The sequence below is a fragment of the Stigmatopora argus genome, chromosome 1 (assembly GCF_051989625.1).
Source record: "Stigmatopora argus isolate UIUO_Sarg chromosome 1, RoL_Sarg_1.0, whole genome shotgun sequence".
In the NCBI taxonomy this organism is placed as follows: domain Eukaryota; kingdom Metazoa; phylum Chordata; class Actinopteri; order Syngnathiformes; family Syngnathidae; genus Stigmatopora; species Stigmatopora argus.
Genome location: NC_135387.1, coordinates 18,283,452 through 18,300,854, shown reverse-complemented (window position 1 = coordinate 18,300,854; position 17,403 = coordinate 18,283,452). Strand labels below are relative to the sequence as shown.

The following is a 17,403-nucleotide window of genomic DNA, read 5'->3' as shown; positions in this document are numbered from 1 at the left end:
CACCCACATCCCAAATATATGCATCCTAGGCTGGTTGAACATTCTACATTGCCTCTAGGTATCAGTGTTCTTGTCCATCTCCTTGGGCCCTGTGATTGGCTGGCAGCCAATTAAGGATGATCAAATGATCAACTCATCAGCAAGCTGTCTATAAGTTTGATACCGATCCTGATTATTTGATTCAGGTGCGTTGGTGGAGGGAGTTATGGAAAACAGACAGGATAGCAGATCTCTAGAACTGGAGTTGGCCACCCGTGCCATATGTGCTCTTCAATTATGCTTTTGTTTTTAGGCTCACGGTACATTTAGCGGGAAAACCAGGAGCTTGTAGTTCATTTTTAACTGGTTTTCTAGTAAGAGCAATCTGGGAGAGCAGACATCCAAGCAGCCAAATTCAAACCATTGGTATATTTGACGAGGACAGTGAGACACAGCAGTATGAGGCAGACAGAAATGTGTACAAATTCATATGTGCCATTTTGAGTTGGCTATCTTACAATTAATTCCAAATCCCAGACATGGTCTGGTCTGATGATTTGTTGAAATTGGCTGCTGTGTGATGTTGCTTTTTTTACCGCATCACCTCCACCCAATCGAAAAGCAACATTAGTCTTCCTGCCATTCAACTATGTGCTTCCCAAACTTTATCAAGCCAATGTCCTTATTTTGAAAAAGAAAATTTCCATGAAACCCTACTAGGAAAAAACAACGAGGAAAAAAGTGGACAAGCAGGATATACAGTCATTACTATCAGAAACTTCTGCCATCTGGTGGGGGGAAAAAAGCGTTTCTTGCTTTTTGCATTTGATGACAATCATTTGCCCTTTTTAATTCAGTGAAATTATTTTAATATTCAGTCTTTTGCAGCCACTGCTCTCTATGAATTGTGGATTAAAACAACAATTCATCATGAGTTCCGTTATGATGCAACCTTTAGCGTCTAAATATAATGTATTGTATGACTGCGAGTGTTGTTGTTTTAATGGTTCACGTTTTTTTCTCCACCATGTGTTGAAATATTTGTTTCTGAAAAGGTTGTAACACTGCCACGTGAATGCTATTTCTCTGTGGCATATGACATTATGTATACATAATTTAGCATTAAATAGACATGTAATTCTTCCTTTTGTGTTGACCTAACAGTAAATCTCACCTGAGAATACAAAAATCAGCGTCAAGCCAATTTATGGGAAATTATTTTGTCATTCTTCCTGTCAAATTGCTACTTTTTGTCACGTGAATTATTCACTGTATAGTGCTCATATCTCAACTTTAACGTTTCAAGAAACAGAATGTGATCACCATAGTATATTTTACATCATTTAGTCCCAAATAGTATTCTCGACTGAGAAATCACTTATGAACAATTATAAATTTAATATAATAGTATATAAATTTAAATTACAATATATCACCATGGGTTTCTAGTTAACTTTTCAAGGCACTGGCCCAGAAAAGCTCCTCAAACGTTTTACGTACTAATGCAAAATTTCAGCTTGCCCTTAATAGACTCCTTTTATATTTTGTCATTTTTCACTCATTTTTATACCGCATTCTTTTTCCTTATTTTCCCCCTGTGCAGTACTTATCAGTGCATTAAAGTATAATCATGTAAAATGTTACCTAAACCTTCAAACTAAATGACAAAATAGAAGTATGCATGAATGTCATTGGACACAATAACAGCATTATGATGATAACACATCATATAATGAGGCAAAGGTTGTTCCTTATCTGTTTCATATCCACAGCATAAAAGGAAATGCAGGTCCTAAAGTTCACAGCGAAAAACTCTTCTCGAAATGGCAGCAATCGGTGATGTGCGAGTTGCTCTCGTGGTGCTGCTTTCAGTGGCTGAAGCTATGATACTTGAAAAGTGAGTCAATTCTTTTCTGCAACTGGATACTTTTAATTTGTTGTCATTTTTTTTAAATCAATCCCATGCCAATTACGGTAAACTAAATATTGGGAAAATCCCAACTGTCATGTACTGGTGTTAGTGAGCAATGCATGGCTTTAAATATTTAGCTGACATACTGTATTTCCATGAAGTGTAACTAATGTGAAAGTATGAAATACTATGATTCATTATTCCTAATGTTGTTTTGGTGTGTGCAACAGACCACAGTACAACTATTACAAATATCATCCCATGTCAGAGGTAAGGATAAAAACACTCACGGCTGGGTAAACTCTCAGTTTATACCCCTCTAATTTGATGAAATCCCATTGAATCCTGTTTAAGCACAGCTCCTCAGCCCCATAGGGAAGTGGTTGAAACAAACCAATGTTAGGATTTTAAAAAAATCCAATCTTTACAATCTTGCAAATGAATACGAACAAGACCTTACAGTTTTGAATCCAACAGATCTCTGAGTGGATGGTGCAGCTTGCAAAAGACCATGCTGATATCGTGACCCTCGTGGAGTATGGAAAGACCTATGAGCTGAGGACTATAAGTATGCTCAAGGTGATAATGTTGTTAAAATTAAGCAACAAACCAATGAATGGATATGAAAAAGGTCCTCTTTGCCTTGCTCTTTGCAGATTGGTGTAGATACTGGAGCAAAGAAAAAAGCAGTCTGGATGGACTGTGGTATTCATGCTAGGGAATGGATTGCTCCAGCTTTCTGTCAATACTTTGTCAGTAAGGTAATGAATCACAAACATGTTTCAAATTGATGGTAAATTCTCAGTAACATTCATGAGTTGAGATTTTCCAACTCAGATCTTACAGACTTACAAGACAGACCCTAAAATGGGAGAGATGTTGAGGAATTTGGACTTTTACGTCACCCCAGTGCTCAACATGGACGGTTACATTTATTCGTGGGAGAACAACTCAGTGAGTGCTACATTTTTTTTTCCATTGCCGGATCGGGGTTTTAGCCAGGAAGACAAGGAGGAATAGAACAGTTGTAAAATATAGTATCATCATTGCACGATTACATTTTATAATGATTCAAAGGTCTATTATTGGAATAGATTACAGATTAAAGATACATCTTGATCTTCATTTTCTTAAATTGATTTAATATTTTAAGACATTGTTTATTAATTTTATGTGATGAAAATTTGAAAGTCAATTCCCTTCCACTCAAAATGGATTGTATACCACGCATCGTTAATGGCTGCAAATAAATTCAAACGAGGTTTTATTTCTTCAGTCACCGTAGTACATTGCTCGGCAGAATTTGTACAAAATCTCAAAGACCCACAAATGTTTATTTGCCTGTGCCAGTTAAAACCATCAATGGCAGCCAACGAGTTAGCCAGTGACCCAAAAATGTCCCAAAATTGCAAATGACCGAGATTTTACAGGGAGTGACCCATTTGAGAGCAAAGAATCCCCACCAAAGTTCTACAGAAAAGGAAAAAAACATTTTCTATTCATTCTGTTAATATTATTAATTCTGTCAACAATCTATCCATAACATGTCCTATATCACGTAGTTTTACACAACTCTTGGATGTATTTAAATCAAGATATTTGAAAATAGACACTCAAAGCCTGTCAATCATCAAAAATTCTTGATTTTCAGCATTACCTAAATAACTTGAATCAACAAGCTTACTATAAGGGGCTACTCTGACCCATTTAGACCCGTCTCTGGAGGAAGAACAGATCGCCGGCACCAGCGGGCTGCAACTGCACCGGGACTGATCTTAACCGCAACTTCAACGCCAACTGGGGCAGTCGGTGTTTTTCTTCATAGCAACAATCTGAGCATCAACGTCACACTCTATTTGTTAGACGCGTGAGTGTCTATGGTTGCGGCTCCTATATTTGCATAGTTCTCATTTTAATGACAGCTATTGGGGTGTCATCTGACTGCTGCACGGAGATTTTCGGCGGCAGAGCTCGCGAGTCTGAGCCTGAAACACACGCGGTTACCTACTTTGTAGGAAGCAGGAAGGAGGACTTCCTATGTTTCCTCACCATCCACTCTTATGGCCAGCTTCTTCTGCTTCCCTATGGACACCCTAATTTTACTGCCCCCAACTACAAGGAACTAGTATGTCAGTGTAACTAAAAATATTTGACTGATGATTAATAAGTCAAATTGAAAAGGTCAAATATGAGTGTAATGTCTTTCTGTTTAGATGGAAGTTGGTATGGCCGCAGCTAATGCCATTTTTAAAGTCCATGGGAAGATCTACCAAGTAGGGACCTCACCAGATATATTATGTAAGTTATGACATGTCACGGTCATACTTCAGCACACCTGCCTCCCTACTCCCCCAAAAATCTGGTTGGAATCTAGATTTAAATATCAGCCTTCAATTCTGCTTACACAGAGGGGTCATTCATTCGGCTATTTCAAGGGTTGTCACACATCCAGACAGGTGCAAAAGGCTCCAATTTCCATGAAAATTCTTACCGTATTTTCCGGACTATAAATCGCATCAGCAAAAAAAAGTACAATGAAGAGGGGGAAAAAAATCAATTTCTAATGCCCATTTTGAGGTCAATATTTTACCAGGAAAAAAAACGAACGTTATACTACATTACCCTAATAATTATAAAATTGAGAACAAGCTAAAAAAGGCATAGTAACAGTTATTCAGATACATAAACCATAAACAAAACAAAATAATTTGTTTACCAAACTCTTGATCTCACTCCAAATCTCTACCAAATCAATTAGTCTTTATCTTCCTTATAACATCTGAACAACTCTGTCAAATCTTTCAGGGGGCACGCCTAGTGTAAGTACCCTTCCAATATAATAGGCTCAGTCTAATGATGAGAGGAAAGTGTTGGCTAATACTACAGAAAATATGATACCACTGACAGAAGGTTAAAAATCCTCTCCTTGCGATATTTGTTACTAATGCTTTAAATTGTCAATAGATGCCAACTCGGGCTCCTCCAGAGATTGGGCTCGACTTCAAGGAATTCCCTTTTCTTACACCTTTGAGCTGAGAGATGAGGGACTACATGGTTTTGAGCTCCCTGAGGATCAGATACAGCCCACCTGTGAGGAGGCTTACAGCGGAGCCCTACACATAATCACCTATGTCCACAACAAGGTCTTTAATGGCGGTGTGGCATCCACCATCCCAACACTATGGACTGTGTTGGTGGCGGCAGGATTCACAAGTACTATCATGTAATATTGAAAAATGATTGCATCAGTCTGAGAGAAAATAAAACTCTTTTGTCTAATGTTAGGGTTAAATGTTAATCTAACATTTTTAGATCACGCAGGGGCCACGTGGCATTTTTATGGAGAGAAACTAAGCCCCGGAGACCAACTCCAGTAGCTACCTTCTTCCTTTTATTTCAGACAAAAGTGGAAGCAGGGAAGCAACAGAGAATACGATATACTATAGACTACATGGGGGTTATATGACCCAGGACAAAGAGAGGATTACTAGAGAGAGTTTATTCGTTCTTTTGACCAACTATAATAAAGCATGAATATTAGCGTTAAACACATTAACTCCAACATTTAACTTCCCATGTTTCGTTTTAGATGTTAAACAATAAGTGTAAACCAAATGATCTCGTAAAGAGAAAGAAAGGGTTCTTTGACACAAGGGAACAATGGAAGAATTACTTATGAAATTTCTACTTCTCTGGTGGGGAATGGCTGGTATCCCTCTTCTCTCAGTGCAGCCAGTGGCAAAAAGAGCTGGTCCGAAGTTGGGAACTGGTCCCACCGTGTCCATTTCCACCCTGAGATGTAGTAAATAGAAAGTGACTCCAGTTAGTTACTGCTATGCTGGTTGGACGTAGTAGTGTGTACAAAAGTATTGAGGCAATTCATGAGTTACTCAAGTAATGGAATAGATTGTTTGGTTAAGAGTGAATTTTAATCCAACATCTCACATTGAAAGACATGTCGAGATCATTTTATCAACCAACTCTCCAGAAAACTTCAAACAGCTGTCATGCTTACTTGACATCGATAAACCTCTCACTGAAATGCTAAACTTAATCCTTACACAGCCTTGGAATGTCATCATGGGGCAATTGCTCATACAAATGCCAGTTACTGCATTTACATGTGATAAAGTCATTAGAAAAACCATTGCCCATATTTTGATAAGCCACAACCTCTTCACTTCAATGGCTCCAACTTTGTTTTTATGTTCTAATAGAAGTTTTTGTAATCATTCTTCTAACCACTTTTTATTTTTCAACCACAAAAGTGCAAAAGGAGAACCCACTTGTGAGAGCAGTGTTAAATACAATTACAAACCTTCATTCTTCTCGGGTTCCAAGTTCTGGGGCTCTGTGGATTGCTCCTTGGCCAATTCTCCTTGCATAATGATGGTGACATAGTGATACTGCTCCTCCAGTTTAATAGAGTTCACCACGGAGGCAAAGCGGATATTGACCAAATGCAAACCAGCTTCCTCTAACACCTCCCTTTGAGCACACTTCTCCCACGTCTCCCTGTACGGGAATAAAGTCACTTGCTGTGGTTATTTGTGCACCCATTACTGTATGTACCAGCATTACCTATGGACATTCCTTTCCAAAAGTATTACAGTGCGAGAGTTTCAAAATTCAACCAAATTCCAAACATAAACAGCCGTTTTGTTATCACAGTTTTGTAGGCTTTCAATTTAAAATTGTATGAATAATATGCAGCTTATGCTTAATGCCCTAAAGAAAAGCTGCCAATTCATCAGTGATGGCGGTACAAATCTAATCCAATTGCATTTTAACCCAGCGAATAATCACTGCCATCTCATACACGTCAATGGCCACTGATTAGTTAAACATTCATAAGCAACAACAATAATATTTAATTTAAGTGCACGTACATAAGCTACATCATAAAACCATAAATAAAGCATCTCCACCGACATGCAGAGGTGGGAGCTTATCTATTTTATTTCTGATCTTTCATATCAAAACACACACGAAGACAATTCAATTACAGTCCTCTGTTGCATATTTTTCAGAAAAAACACAGATGAGTAAATCCATCACTGTCCGCAATATGTCAGTTATAACAACGCTTATGCCATTTTAGAAGTCAAATTACTACTGGAGCTTTGACTTCATTTCCAGCCTGCAGCTGATTTTGCCCAAAGTGGCACCCATCTCACATTGACAAATTATTTTGTATTATGATTTAGAGCATTTAGTTTTGATTAGTGCGGTGTCTTGCTATTGTTTGGGTTTAAAGGGCCTTTTCACACTGTGGTTGGCATAACAAATGGTGTTATCGACCAACCCATTCATTATGCGTGGTGCCACACTGTGGCGCCTTCCTGAGGGGGGCACTACAAAAAAACACAAGCTGTCTGTTTTGGTTGGGTCAACATGTGTTGACTTTGACATCTGTCCTTGTCAACCATCACAGAAAGCCTTATACTGAGAGTTCACAGCTGCAAGTTTAGAATTTCACTTTCGTTTCTGGAGCAGTCTGAATATTTTCAACTTTCTGCCACCTGCAAAATAACAATAACTTATGAAAATGGTGTTTTGACATTGACCACAAAAGTAACTAAGAGAACACATCAACAAATGTCCCATTGTTCTAAAGGCTTTGACGTTTTTCCTACATATTGTCCAGAATTGTGAGAATTTCTTATGTCTCTGACAATGGAAAACACCAAAAATGACATTTATTGTTGTGTACCCATTTTGTGATGTCAGTTATATCCAGGCCCATACACACTAATATTCTAAAATACTGGGTTTTGTGACCTTTCATTTCATTACTCCAGGACAAAAACAAAAAGTCATGTATGTTTTCATTTTACTATACAAGATTATTTCCATTGGCTGGTAACCAATTCACGACCCCCGCGACCTTTGTGAGGATAAGATGGCTGGTAAATGAATGAAAAGATTGTTTCTACTGGAGTGGAGATGAGAAAAGTCTTGTCTTTCCCTTTAAAATAAAAAAAAGAAAAGTAGAGTGAAAAGCAGGAATTTAAGAAAGAAATGACATTTTTCATTCATTCTGTCAGATCAGGACATGACAAAAATGACAGCTCCAATTAGGAGCCCCTTTCTATAATTCATTTCACTTTTTATCTTAATTGATGTTATAATGACTTCATATTTCAATTTTGTTCGGATGCTGTTTTGTATGAAATCATTTAGTTTTCACGATTACCGCAGTATCGTAATTAATCATTGAAAGTCAATTTGTGGCCCTTTCAGAATTGTACCAATTTTGTGAAGCAATGTACTACGGTGATCAAAAAAAGACTCCCAGTTGAGATGAATAGGACGGCTGTCGTTGTCGATGACGAGCAGTTAGTTAATATTCGATTCATATTTTTCATTGAGTTGCGATCTATAACGTACGTACCCAAACTCCAGGTGGCCACCGGGAAGTTGGTACTTGCCTTTCCCCATAACGCCTTTTCTCTTACCGAGAAGAACACATCCTGGGTGAGATGGGTCTGTCACCAGTACCCCTACTCCAACCCCTGGACGTCTAACGGCGTTTTGTGACATCTGTTCAAGCGTTAAATAGCCATTCGGAAACAAAACCAAGTAAACACAATCACATTTACACTTGGTTAACCGAAGGAGGACTCACCCCGTGCACTTCCGGGTTCGTCCCCGTTCCCATTCGCGTCGTCACGCGTTGTATTACTGTGAGCGCATTTTAACAATATGGCCATTATGATTTATTGACTCATGTTCCACCGTTTAAATTTTATTTTAATTTTATTTTATCCTGTTTATAAACACCAAACTAATATTATTTTGTTCTGATAACAAAAAGTGTACGGACAACTTAAAGTCACAGCAAAGTAAAATAATAATAATAATAATAATAATAATAATAATAATAATAATAATAATAATAATAATAATAATAATAAATAATAATAATAATAATAATAATAATAATAATAATAATAATAATAATAATAAAATAAAAATACATTTCTTCACAATATTTGAGGAGTGCTAACGAGAACTGTGCTGATGGATGCTATTTTTAAAAAAGTAGTTCAAAATGAACAACCACACTGCTCTCTCTACGTGCTACCTCAGAACGTACTGGCAACAATGCAATTAAGGTAATTAATTAGCCCTCAGGCAAACTAAAAAATTCTACAAGCAGGCTCTTGTACTCTATTACTAAAACATACTGATCAAATTTAATTTCAATCCATCCCCAAAAAATGGGGGAGCTGCAATTTAATTCCACAATAAAATATTGTAATAAATGACCACTAAGGGGAAAAACAGGCTCATAGGATTAATGCATATACATTAGAGTAGATATTTTAGCTAGTCTTCCCTTAAAAAAAACAAGAACAAAACAAAAGCAATTTTGAAATCCCCCAGCAAGTATAACAAAAAAGCCTTCATAGCTATGAAAAATGAAGCCATGTTCTAATATGTTCCCCGCATGAACACTTAACACTCTGAAGCCACGCCCAGCTCAACCGTCAAGTCTGAATCAGATACTACCAGTGCTACGACTTTGAACTATTATGTCGATGTCATCCTTATATGAGTTTAGCATTAACATCCTCATCATCTTGGCAGGAGAACTCATGGTTTACAAATACCGGGTTTCCTTTTTAACTAAGCAATCTCACAATACGCAGTACGTATTTATATACACATCTGGGTCATCAATACAAGAAAAAGGATTTACTCCTTCCTTTATTTCCTGCCGACACCCATCTGTACCCGTTCAACCTGCCCGGCGGCTCAGGCCGCTCCCTGCTTGTGCCTTTTGAACAGACATGAATTTCCTCCTGTGACTCCTTACAAATTCTCATCACACTCGGGTGTCTTCCACCACTTGCTTCTCATTTCTTCATTTTGGCCATGAGTGGTAAACTGTGGACAGAGGAGCAGTTCAACTGCCCTGTTTGCCTGGACCTCCCCAATGATCCGGTCACGATCCCTTGCGGCCACAGCTACTGCATGGCCTGTATTAAGGACTACTGGAGCAAGGACGATCCCAAGGGGATGTACAGTTGCCCCCAATGCCGTCAGACTTTCTCTCCACGGCCCTCGCTTTCGAGAAACACCATGCTGGCCGAAGCTGTGGAACAACTCCGCAGAGGAACTCCAAGATCCGAAGTCTATCAAAGCATACGAGGGGCGACGAAATCCAAAAAGAATCTATCCTCCTCGGCGGTGCTGTGCGACCTGTGCAAGGGAGAGCGGAGGGCCGCGGTCAAGTCCTGCCTGGTGTGCATGAGCTCATACTGCCAGGAACACCTGATGCCTCACCAGACCACCAAAGCCATGAAAGAACATGAACTGATCCCCCCGACCAGCAACTTGACAGAGAAGATCTGTACCCAGCACAAGTACCTGCAGGAGTTCTTCTGTCGCCAATGTAAGGTGTTCATCTGTTGGATTTGCACCAGCAACCAGCACAAGGGTCACGAGAGCGTGTCCACCAAGGCCGAGCGCCTGGACAAAGAGGTGATTATTATAAAGTATACATAAATGTATATATTTTTTAATAAAAATAACACCATCCTGAACTTAATGTTTTCCGTATCGTCACTGGTATGACGATACGGAAAATATTAAGTTCAGGATGTTGTTCTGTATGTACTGTTCTCACAAGGGGGGAAAAAATACGTGTTCAAAGCTTTCGGTTGGGTTGAGCCAAGGAACTGAGAAATAATTGGTTTCATTGGTTTTTTATACCAACCATTCCCCTACAACACGTGTCAAAGTGGCGGCCCGGGGGCCAAATCTGGCCCGCCGCATCATTTTGTGTGGCCCGGGAAAGTAAATCATGAGTGCCGACTTTCTGTTTTAGGATCAAATTAAAATGAAGAGTATAGATGTATATTAAATTTCCTGATTTTCCCCCTTTTAAATCAATAATTATAATTTTTCCATTAGTTTTTAGTTCAAAAATCATTTTGTAAAATCTAAAAATATATTTTAAAAAAAGCTAAAATAAACATTGTTTTAGATCTATAAAAAACGGAATATTCAGGGCTTTTAATCCAGTTCTTTTAATCCATTTATTAAAAAAAATATCTAAATATTATATCTAAAATGGTCCGGCCCACGTGAAATCAAGTTGACGTTAAAGCGGCCCGCGAACCAACCCGAGTCTGACACCCTTGCCCTACAACTTAGCGAATCATTTTTTCAATTGGTACGACACAATTATTCATTACAAAACGTGCAGTACACACGGTTACGGCTCTTGCTCTGTATTTCAAGAAGCACTTCAAATGAAACTCACAGGCTATTGCATTCCGAGCAACATTCCTGTTTATTGCTCACGTTCTTCCATCTTCCGCTGTTGCCTTTTGTTATCTAACCGATGTCACTGGTTGTGTCATCCAATCGACTACAGAAAGGGCTTTCTGGGATGCAGGTGGAAAATCAGAAGAAGCTCAAAGACCGACAGCAGGAACTGAAGGACATGAAGAAGATGATGGACGGGATGAAGGTAGGATCTGGAATAATACCACCTGCACTGCATTATTTGCCATTACTTGAAAATGCACGTTATAACTTTCTGTGAGTAGTGGAATAACATTTAAAACATACACAGTATGAAATCAGGTTGTTTTGTCAATCACCCCATCCTTATTTTGTCATTAAAATGCAGTGATTAGTAACTTGGATACTTTGGAACACTACTATAGCATTAAAGATCATCCAAAACCATTTGAGTTCTTGTATATTTCCCCCAAAACATTTAAGATTCATTACAAATATGACTTTGCATTTGCACATCAAACACTGAAACATGATCATTCACTCCCAAACCTCCCAGTTCAAATGATTTGCACATCTATTGTAGTCCATGGCAGCCAGTGGCTTATTGCCGGTCATGCTGCCCTGACTAAGTATTTTTTAGATGGTACTTAAAAAGTTTGAGAACTTCTGGCTTTGACCTTTTGATTGCCCTAAACGTAACTGTATTACCGATGGGTTCAGCGTTCAACAGAGCGCGTTCACGGTGACTCCGAAAAGCTGCTTTTGGAGCTCCAACGCTCAGTGGAGAGACTTCAGGAGCTCTTGGAGGAGGTGCTGGACGAGGCTGGTCGAGAGAAGATGGAACAGGCTCAGGAAGTGGTTGATAATCTGGAAGCAGAGATCAAGGAACTGAAGAAGAGGGATAATCAGATGAAAGACCTAGCTCAATGCGAGGACCACATCTACTATCTGCAGGTTTGAGGTGATTACTTGGCTTTCAAAGTCCATTTGAATTTGTAATCACACATTTCCTTTCAGATGTATGAAACCATGTGCAGTCCACTTGAGTCAGGAGACCTTCCAGTTGTGCAGGTGAACCATGATGCTTCATTTGAGCCTGTACGTGATGCCATCTTGGACCTAAGGGAGCGAGTGGAAGATTTATGCAACCAAGAGCTGGGAAAGATCAACAAAAAAGGTCTGCATTAAGTATAGTATAATGAAATTTATATGGTAGTACACGTTTTTGGTATGTGCCAGTAAGCATTACTTGGAAAAAAATGCACGTGGAGATGATTTTGAAACACACTACTGCTGCTTGTACTTCACCACATTTGTCTTCCCTATTTACAGTCAACGAAACAACGTTATTCACACTGGGCGATGGTGAGAATTATCTTTTACTATTTTGAAAATACGGCTAAAAAGTCATGGTGGTGAAATAACAGTTTCTTCGTTGTTGTCCATGCAGCTAATCGCAATCATAAAAGTGGCTTTTTAAAATGTGAGTTTTTTTAAATAAATAAATGTGTGTGTAAATCAACTTTACAATGGACAAAGGCACTCTCAAACCCCAAATAAATCTCCTTTTTCCTGCAGTATTTTCTGGTCTGGGAGCACGCAATTCAAACAACCGTGCAGCGGGTACGAGCACCGTGTGTTTACGTTGCAGTTCTCTGATCATCAGGTGTAATTCACGACGATAATTCTGAAATTGCTTTTCAGGCTCCACATTGCGAAGTGCAGAAAGACGAGGACTGGGTAATGACACTTAGCAAAGGTACTGTTTGTGGACATGAAACAATGAAAAAGATCTCCATTGCAGGTTTCAGAGGTCAAGATGTGAGGAGCCGAGATACATCACAAGGTGAGCCCTGTTGATTTCACACAGTAAAAACTAATATGTTGCTGTCAGCCACCGTGACGGATTTGTGTTTCCTTCCTGTTGCAGAGATCCCTCAGAGGTCACCCAGATTGTTTGACAGACACAGGCGAGATGAAAGAGAGTCAGGCAGGTTCACACTGATTTTTCGGACAGGATTGCATATTCCTTGTTTTGTTGAGCAATCACATCTTATATTTGTCCTCTCACCTTGCTAAATTTCCTGTCTGATTAGTTGGTCAAAGCAAACCTTGCTACAAACATGGTTGAGCATCAACTTGTCTATTTATACGTGCACACATTTTATTTTGCCGTGTTATAAGAGAATTTTTTATTGTGAACTGCTCCATATAATGTACATTGTGGAATGGTTTTGGTTTTCTATAGTATTGATGGTTTCCTGTAATTTGTACTTGCTAGTGCACGTGTGTCAAAATGGCGGCCCGGGGGCCAAATCTGGCCCACCGCATCATTTTGTGTGGCCCGGGAAAGTAAATCATGAGTGCCGACTTTCTGTTTTAGGATCAAATTAAAATGAAGAGTATAGATGTATATTATATTTCCTGATTTTCCCCCTTTTAAATCAATAATAGTAATTTTTTAATCATTTTTTTCGTTTTTTCGTTCAAGAATCATTTTGTAAAATCTAAAAATATATTTAAAAAAGCTAAAAAAAACATTGTTTTAGATCTATAAAAACGGAATATTCAGGGCTTTTAATCCTGTTCTTTTAATCCATTTATTAAAAAAAAATCTAAATATTATATCTAAAATGGTCCGGCCCACATGAAATCGAGTTGACGTTAACGCGGCCCGCGAACCAACCCGAGTCTGACACCCTTGTGCTAATGCTTCAATTTTCACATCATCAAAAAAGCAACATTCCAGAAGTAAATACCTGAAAAATAAACAGGTACAAGTACATGAATTAAGCCGACCACCTACAGGAAGCATTTACTGTATATGCAAATTCTGATGTTGCAATTTCAAATACAGAAGAAATCAATTGTTTTTGTATTACTTTTTCATTGTAATCAACAGAAAGGGAGAACAACCTAAGACCCAGCCCCAGACCGAGTCCATCCCCCAGTCCTACGCCGAGCCGGAGAGGATCCCCATCTTTATGGAGCAGATCCAGTCAGAGTCAAGGTGTCCCTGTCACTCCCACTCCTATTCCAGTGAGCCTGACCCCTACCCAAACTCTCGCTCCTGCGCCAGCATCCACTGGAGGTACATGATGATGAACCCGTGTTCCGCACACTCATACTATATTCCAGGTTAACTTTGACACAGGAGAAGAATGACCTCATAAGTTATGGCTAGCTGTTGAAAGTTTAAAATACAATTTCAGGGAAATGGGTCCAATTTTACCCAGACAAGCCCCAGTACGCAAACTTTGTCAGGGTTAGGACGAATATAGGAGAAGTGCCTCAAAGCTAACAAAGCACGTTTTCCTGTCTTCTTTGATCAGCTTTCAGCCGGATGCCATCGCTCAGCAGTATTTTCCGTTCCCGTCGTGGCAACACAACTACAGCCAACTTGTCGCTTGCAGGCACGAGAGTTTTACTTGTCCTTTCATTTGCTCAGGCAACAATCTTAAATAAGCATGTTTCCCTCCTGTTCAACAGGTGGCCTTCCAACTTTGTCCGAAACGCCAGCGGAAGGTACGATGCAGCATTCTGCCAACATCCACTTTCACTACTTGAATGCAATGCTTTTAAATCCTCTTTTGTATTTGCACAGTTAACCCCAGTCTGTTCTTGGACTCGCCCTCCCCCATGGCCAATAATCACACTCCTGCATTCCCTGCATGTGAGTGAAATGTCTGATTTCATTACTCTTTGCAGACAGGTGAATGCATTCAGTCTCTACTGTTACTTTTTTGCAGCATTTTGTACAAAAACAATTTGAACGAGATCCTTACCTCTCATCAAACACACTGGTCCTCAAAGGGCCGCAGTGAGTCCAGGGTTTCATTCCAACTGAACAAGAGGATAACTTTTGCAAGTGTAATCAGTTGATTAAAGTCAGGTGCTACTTATTTCAGAAGACACCTCATTGCTTAAACTGTCGGCACTGGGTCAGTTGGAACAAAGACCAGGACCCACTGCAGCCCTATGCGGAATCGGTTTGACACCCCTGGTTTAGTTAGATGATGGTCACCCACAGTCAGGGACTTTTTGTCTTAACTTATAATATTCTTAGGCAGCCCGGCGGATGAGTGGTTAGTGCGTCGGCCTTACAGCTCTTAGGTCCTGGGTTCAAATCCAGGTTGGTCCATCTGTAAGGAATTTGCATGTTCTCTCCGGGCCAGTGTGGGTTTTCTCCGGGTACTCCAGTTTCCTCCCACATTCCAAAAGACATGCATGGTAGGCTGATTGGACACTCTAAATTGCCCCTAGGTATGGGTGTGAGTGTCCATGGTTGTCTGCCTCCTTGTGCCCTGCAATCGGCTGGCCACTGATTCAGGGTGTCCCCCGCCTATGGCCCAGTTTCATGTGGGATAGGCTCCAGCACCCCCCACAACCCTAATGAGGATAAAATGGTTTGGAAAATGAATGAATGAATATAATATTCTTCCCTCAGTAAGAGAAATCAGCATTGACAGCATCCAGGCTCCAGAACCACGAGAAAGAGAAGACTTCTTACAATGTAAGTCTTATTTCAGCCTACATGTGTAACATGTATTATTTTTTTGTTGTTGTTGTCATTTCATGAGGTTTCTCTCTCTCGTGCTCTGGTAGATTCTGTAAATTTCACACTGGATCCAAACAGCGCCCACCGTCGCCTGGTTCTCTCTGATGGCAACACCAAGGCAACGCTGCACGGGCAATTGCAGCCTTACCCTGACACTCCCCAACGATTCGACGGTTGGACTCAGGTCATGTGCACGAATCCGCTATATACCCAGCACTCCTATTGGGAGGTGGAGTGGCGAGGCCGAGGCTCCTCTATGGGCGTGGCGTATGGTTCGCTGACCAGGAAGGGCTCGGACACTAGGGCGGGAATCGGCTACAACGCGCAATCGTGGACACTGGAGCTTTCAGACACCTGCTGCTCAGCACTGCACGACAACAGAAAGAGGGATATACCGGTCACCTACTCCCCACGTCTGGGCATCTATGTGGATTCGTCCTCGGGAACAGTGGAGTTCTACAGTGTGGCCGAAAGCATGACACACCTTCACACCTTCAGGGCGAACTTTACTCAGCCGCTTTACGCTGTTTTTGGGGTGGGAAGTGGAGTTGGAGTAGGCTTGGATTTTGCACTTGGACAATTTACGTCCACCTCTGATAGCATCAAGCTGTGTCCTATGTGAAAACGCACATAAGAGCAAATGTATTTTTGGTTGTTCATCATTTGTTTACAATTAAATATATACTTCGAATCATTCATTTTTTGTCAGGTGTGAAATTATTACAAATTTATATTTAGGCATAATTTTAACTACTTTAGCGGGCCGGTGAACGAGTGTTTGTGCGTAGGCCTCACAGTTCTGGGGTGAAGGGTTTGATTCCATGTGGGTCTTTGCTTTGTGGAGTTTGCATGTTCTTCCCAGGCCTGCATGGGTTTTCTCAAGGTACTCTGGTTTCCCCCCCACATCCCAAAAACATGCAGGGTAAGCTGGTTGGACACTCTAAATTGCCCCTAGGAATGAGTGTGAGTGTAAATGGTTGTCACTGTCCTGCGATTAACTGGCCACCGATTTAAGGTGTCCCTGCCTGGTGTCCTTAGTGAGCTGGGATATGCTCCAGCACCCCACATGACTCTTGAGGATAAGCGGTTTGGAAAATGAATTCAATGTAATTATTTCACAGTAAAACGAGATGTCTTTCTCAACACATCATAAATGTGTATCTTTTTAGCGTGCACATTGAAAAAAAAAAAGCAAAAAAACATTTTCTTGCTTTATTATAAAAATGGGGGGAGGGGATAATATAGCTTACAGAACTTGTGCCGGGATAAACTTTAACAGGGTAATATCTACAAGCGGATTCAACTATCATGAATGTTAAAAGATATAAACAGTCTACTTTCAGTCATACAGACACATCAACATTATACATATGTAGGGTTAAAAATATCTGACAGAGTTGATCACAACACATGAAAGCCAATATATTAAATTCATTCAAGGTCCTTGAATTAAGGATTGCAAAAAGTTTTGGTATTCTTCCAAACGTGGACAAAAACAACAACGGTACATAACGAGTCAAAATTGTAACTACAGTGTTTCTCTTTGATAGGTGAGATATAGTGATGTCAATAAAACACATTTTAAATACAAAAAAACTGTGCAGCAAATCAGTGAAAGTCTTGGACGGAGTAAAAAAAAACATGCACACAATAAAACTCGCAATGGCGAAAAGGCAGGAGGGCAACACCGCTGGCT

The 17,403-nt window shown here is 39.9% G+C and overlaps 3 protein-coding genes and 2 long non-coding RNA genes across 6 annotated transcripts; 2 read left to right on the top strand and 3 right to left on the bottom strand.

Moving 5' to 3' along the window:
- Window positions 1-1,730: 1,730 nt before the first annotated feature.
- cpo (carboxypeptidase O) lies at window positions 1,731-5,340 on the top strand. The gene is made up of 9 exons (XM_077615400.1): window positions 1,731-1,876; window positions 2,122-2,161; window positions 2,369-2,470; window positions 2,548-2,652; window positions 2,729-2,845; window positions 3,603-3,696; window positions 3,814-4,016; window positions 4,105-4,189; window positions 4,856-5,340. The coding sequence occupies exons 1-9, from the start codon at window positions 1,803-1,805 to the stop codon at window positions 5,116-5,118; spliced, it is 1,083 nt and encodes a 360-aa protein (XP_077471526.1). The 5' UTR covers window positions 1,731-1,802; the 3' UTR covers window positions 5,119-5,340.
- Window positions 5,341-5,372: 32 nt separating this feature from the next.
- On the bottom strand, window positions 5,373-8,570 carry nudt15 (nudix (nucleoside diphosphate linked moiety X)-type motif 15). Its single transcript, XM_077615412.1, has 4 exons — window positions 8,520-8,570; window positions 8,286-8,434; window positions 6,210-6,406; window positions 5,373-5,683 (listed from the first exon to the last, which is right to left on the bottom strand). The coding sequence occupies exons 1-4, from the start codon at window positions 8,550-8,552 to the stop codon at window positions 5,565-5,567; spliced, it is 498 nt and encodes a 165-aa protein (XP_077471538.1). The 5' UTR covers window positions 8,553-8,570; the 3' UTR covers window positions 5,373-5,564.
- A 443-nt stretch (window positions 8,571-9,013) lies between these two features.
- LOC144082448 (uncharacterized) lies at window positions 9,014-10,416 on the bottom strand. The gene is made up of 2 exons (XR_013303250.1): window positions 10,268-10,416; window positions 9,014-10,099 (listed from the first exon to the last, which is right to left on the bottom strand). It is a non-coding gene; the product is annotated as an uncharacterized LOC144082448 (long non-coding RNA).
- On the top strand, window positions 9,681-16,403 carry trim25l (tripartite motif containing 25, like). 2 transcript variants are annotated; one of them, XM_077609609.1, is made up of 16 exons: window positions 9,681-10,381; window positions 11,280-11,375; window positions 11,870-12,103; window positions 12,167-12,326; window positions 12,482-12,514; window positions 12,600-12,632; window positions 12,728-12,772; window positions 12,854-12,889; window positions 12,954-12,995; window positions 13,080-13,143; window positions 14,056-14,240; window positions 14,482-14,562; window positions 14,639-14,674; window positions 14,754-14,822; window positions 15,597-15,662; window positions 15,755-16,403. In XM_077609609.1, exons 1-16 carry the CDS (start codon window positions 9,773-9,775, stop codon window positions 16,327-16,329), a joined length of 2,364 nt encoding a protein of 787 aa, XP_077465735.1. In that variant the 5' UTR covers window positions 9,681-9,772; the 3' UTR covers window positions 16,330-16,403. The 2 variants fall into 2 exon arrangements, with proteins under 2 accessions (XP_077465735.1, XP_077465727.1); XM_077609601.1 differs by having other exon boundaries at window positions 9,683-10,381; window positions 13,080-13,139; window positions 14,052-14,240.
- On the bottom strand, window positions 11,040-15,003 carry LOC144082445 (uncharacterized). Its single transcript, XR_013303249.1, has 4 exons — window positions 14,935-15,003; window positions 12,119-12,268; window positions 11,858-12,016; window positions 11,040-11,382 (listed from the first exon to the last, which is right to left on the bottom strand). It is a non-coding gene; the product is annotated as an uncharacterized LOC144082445 (long non-coding RNA).
- Window positions 16,404-17,403: the final 1,000 nt, after the last annotated feature.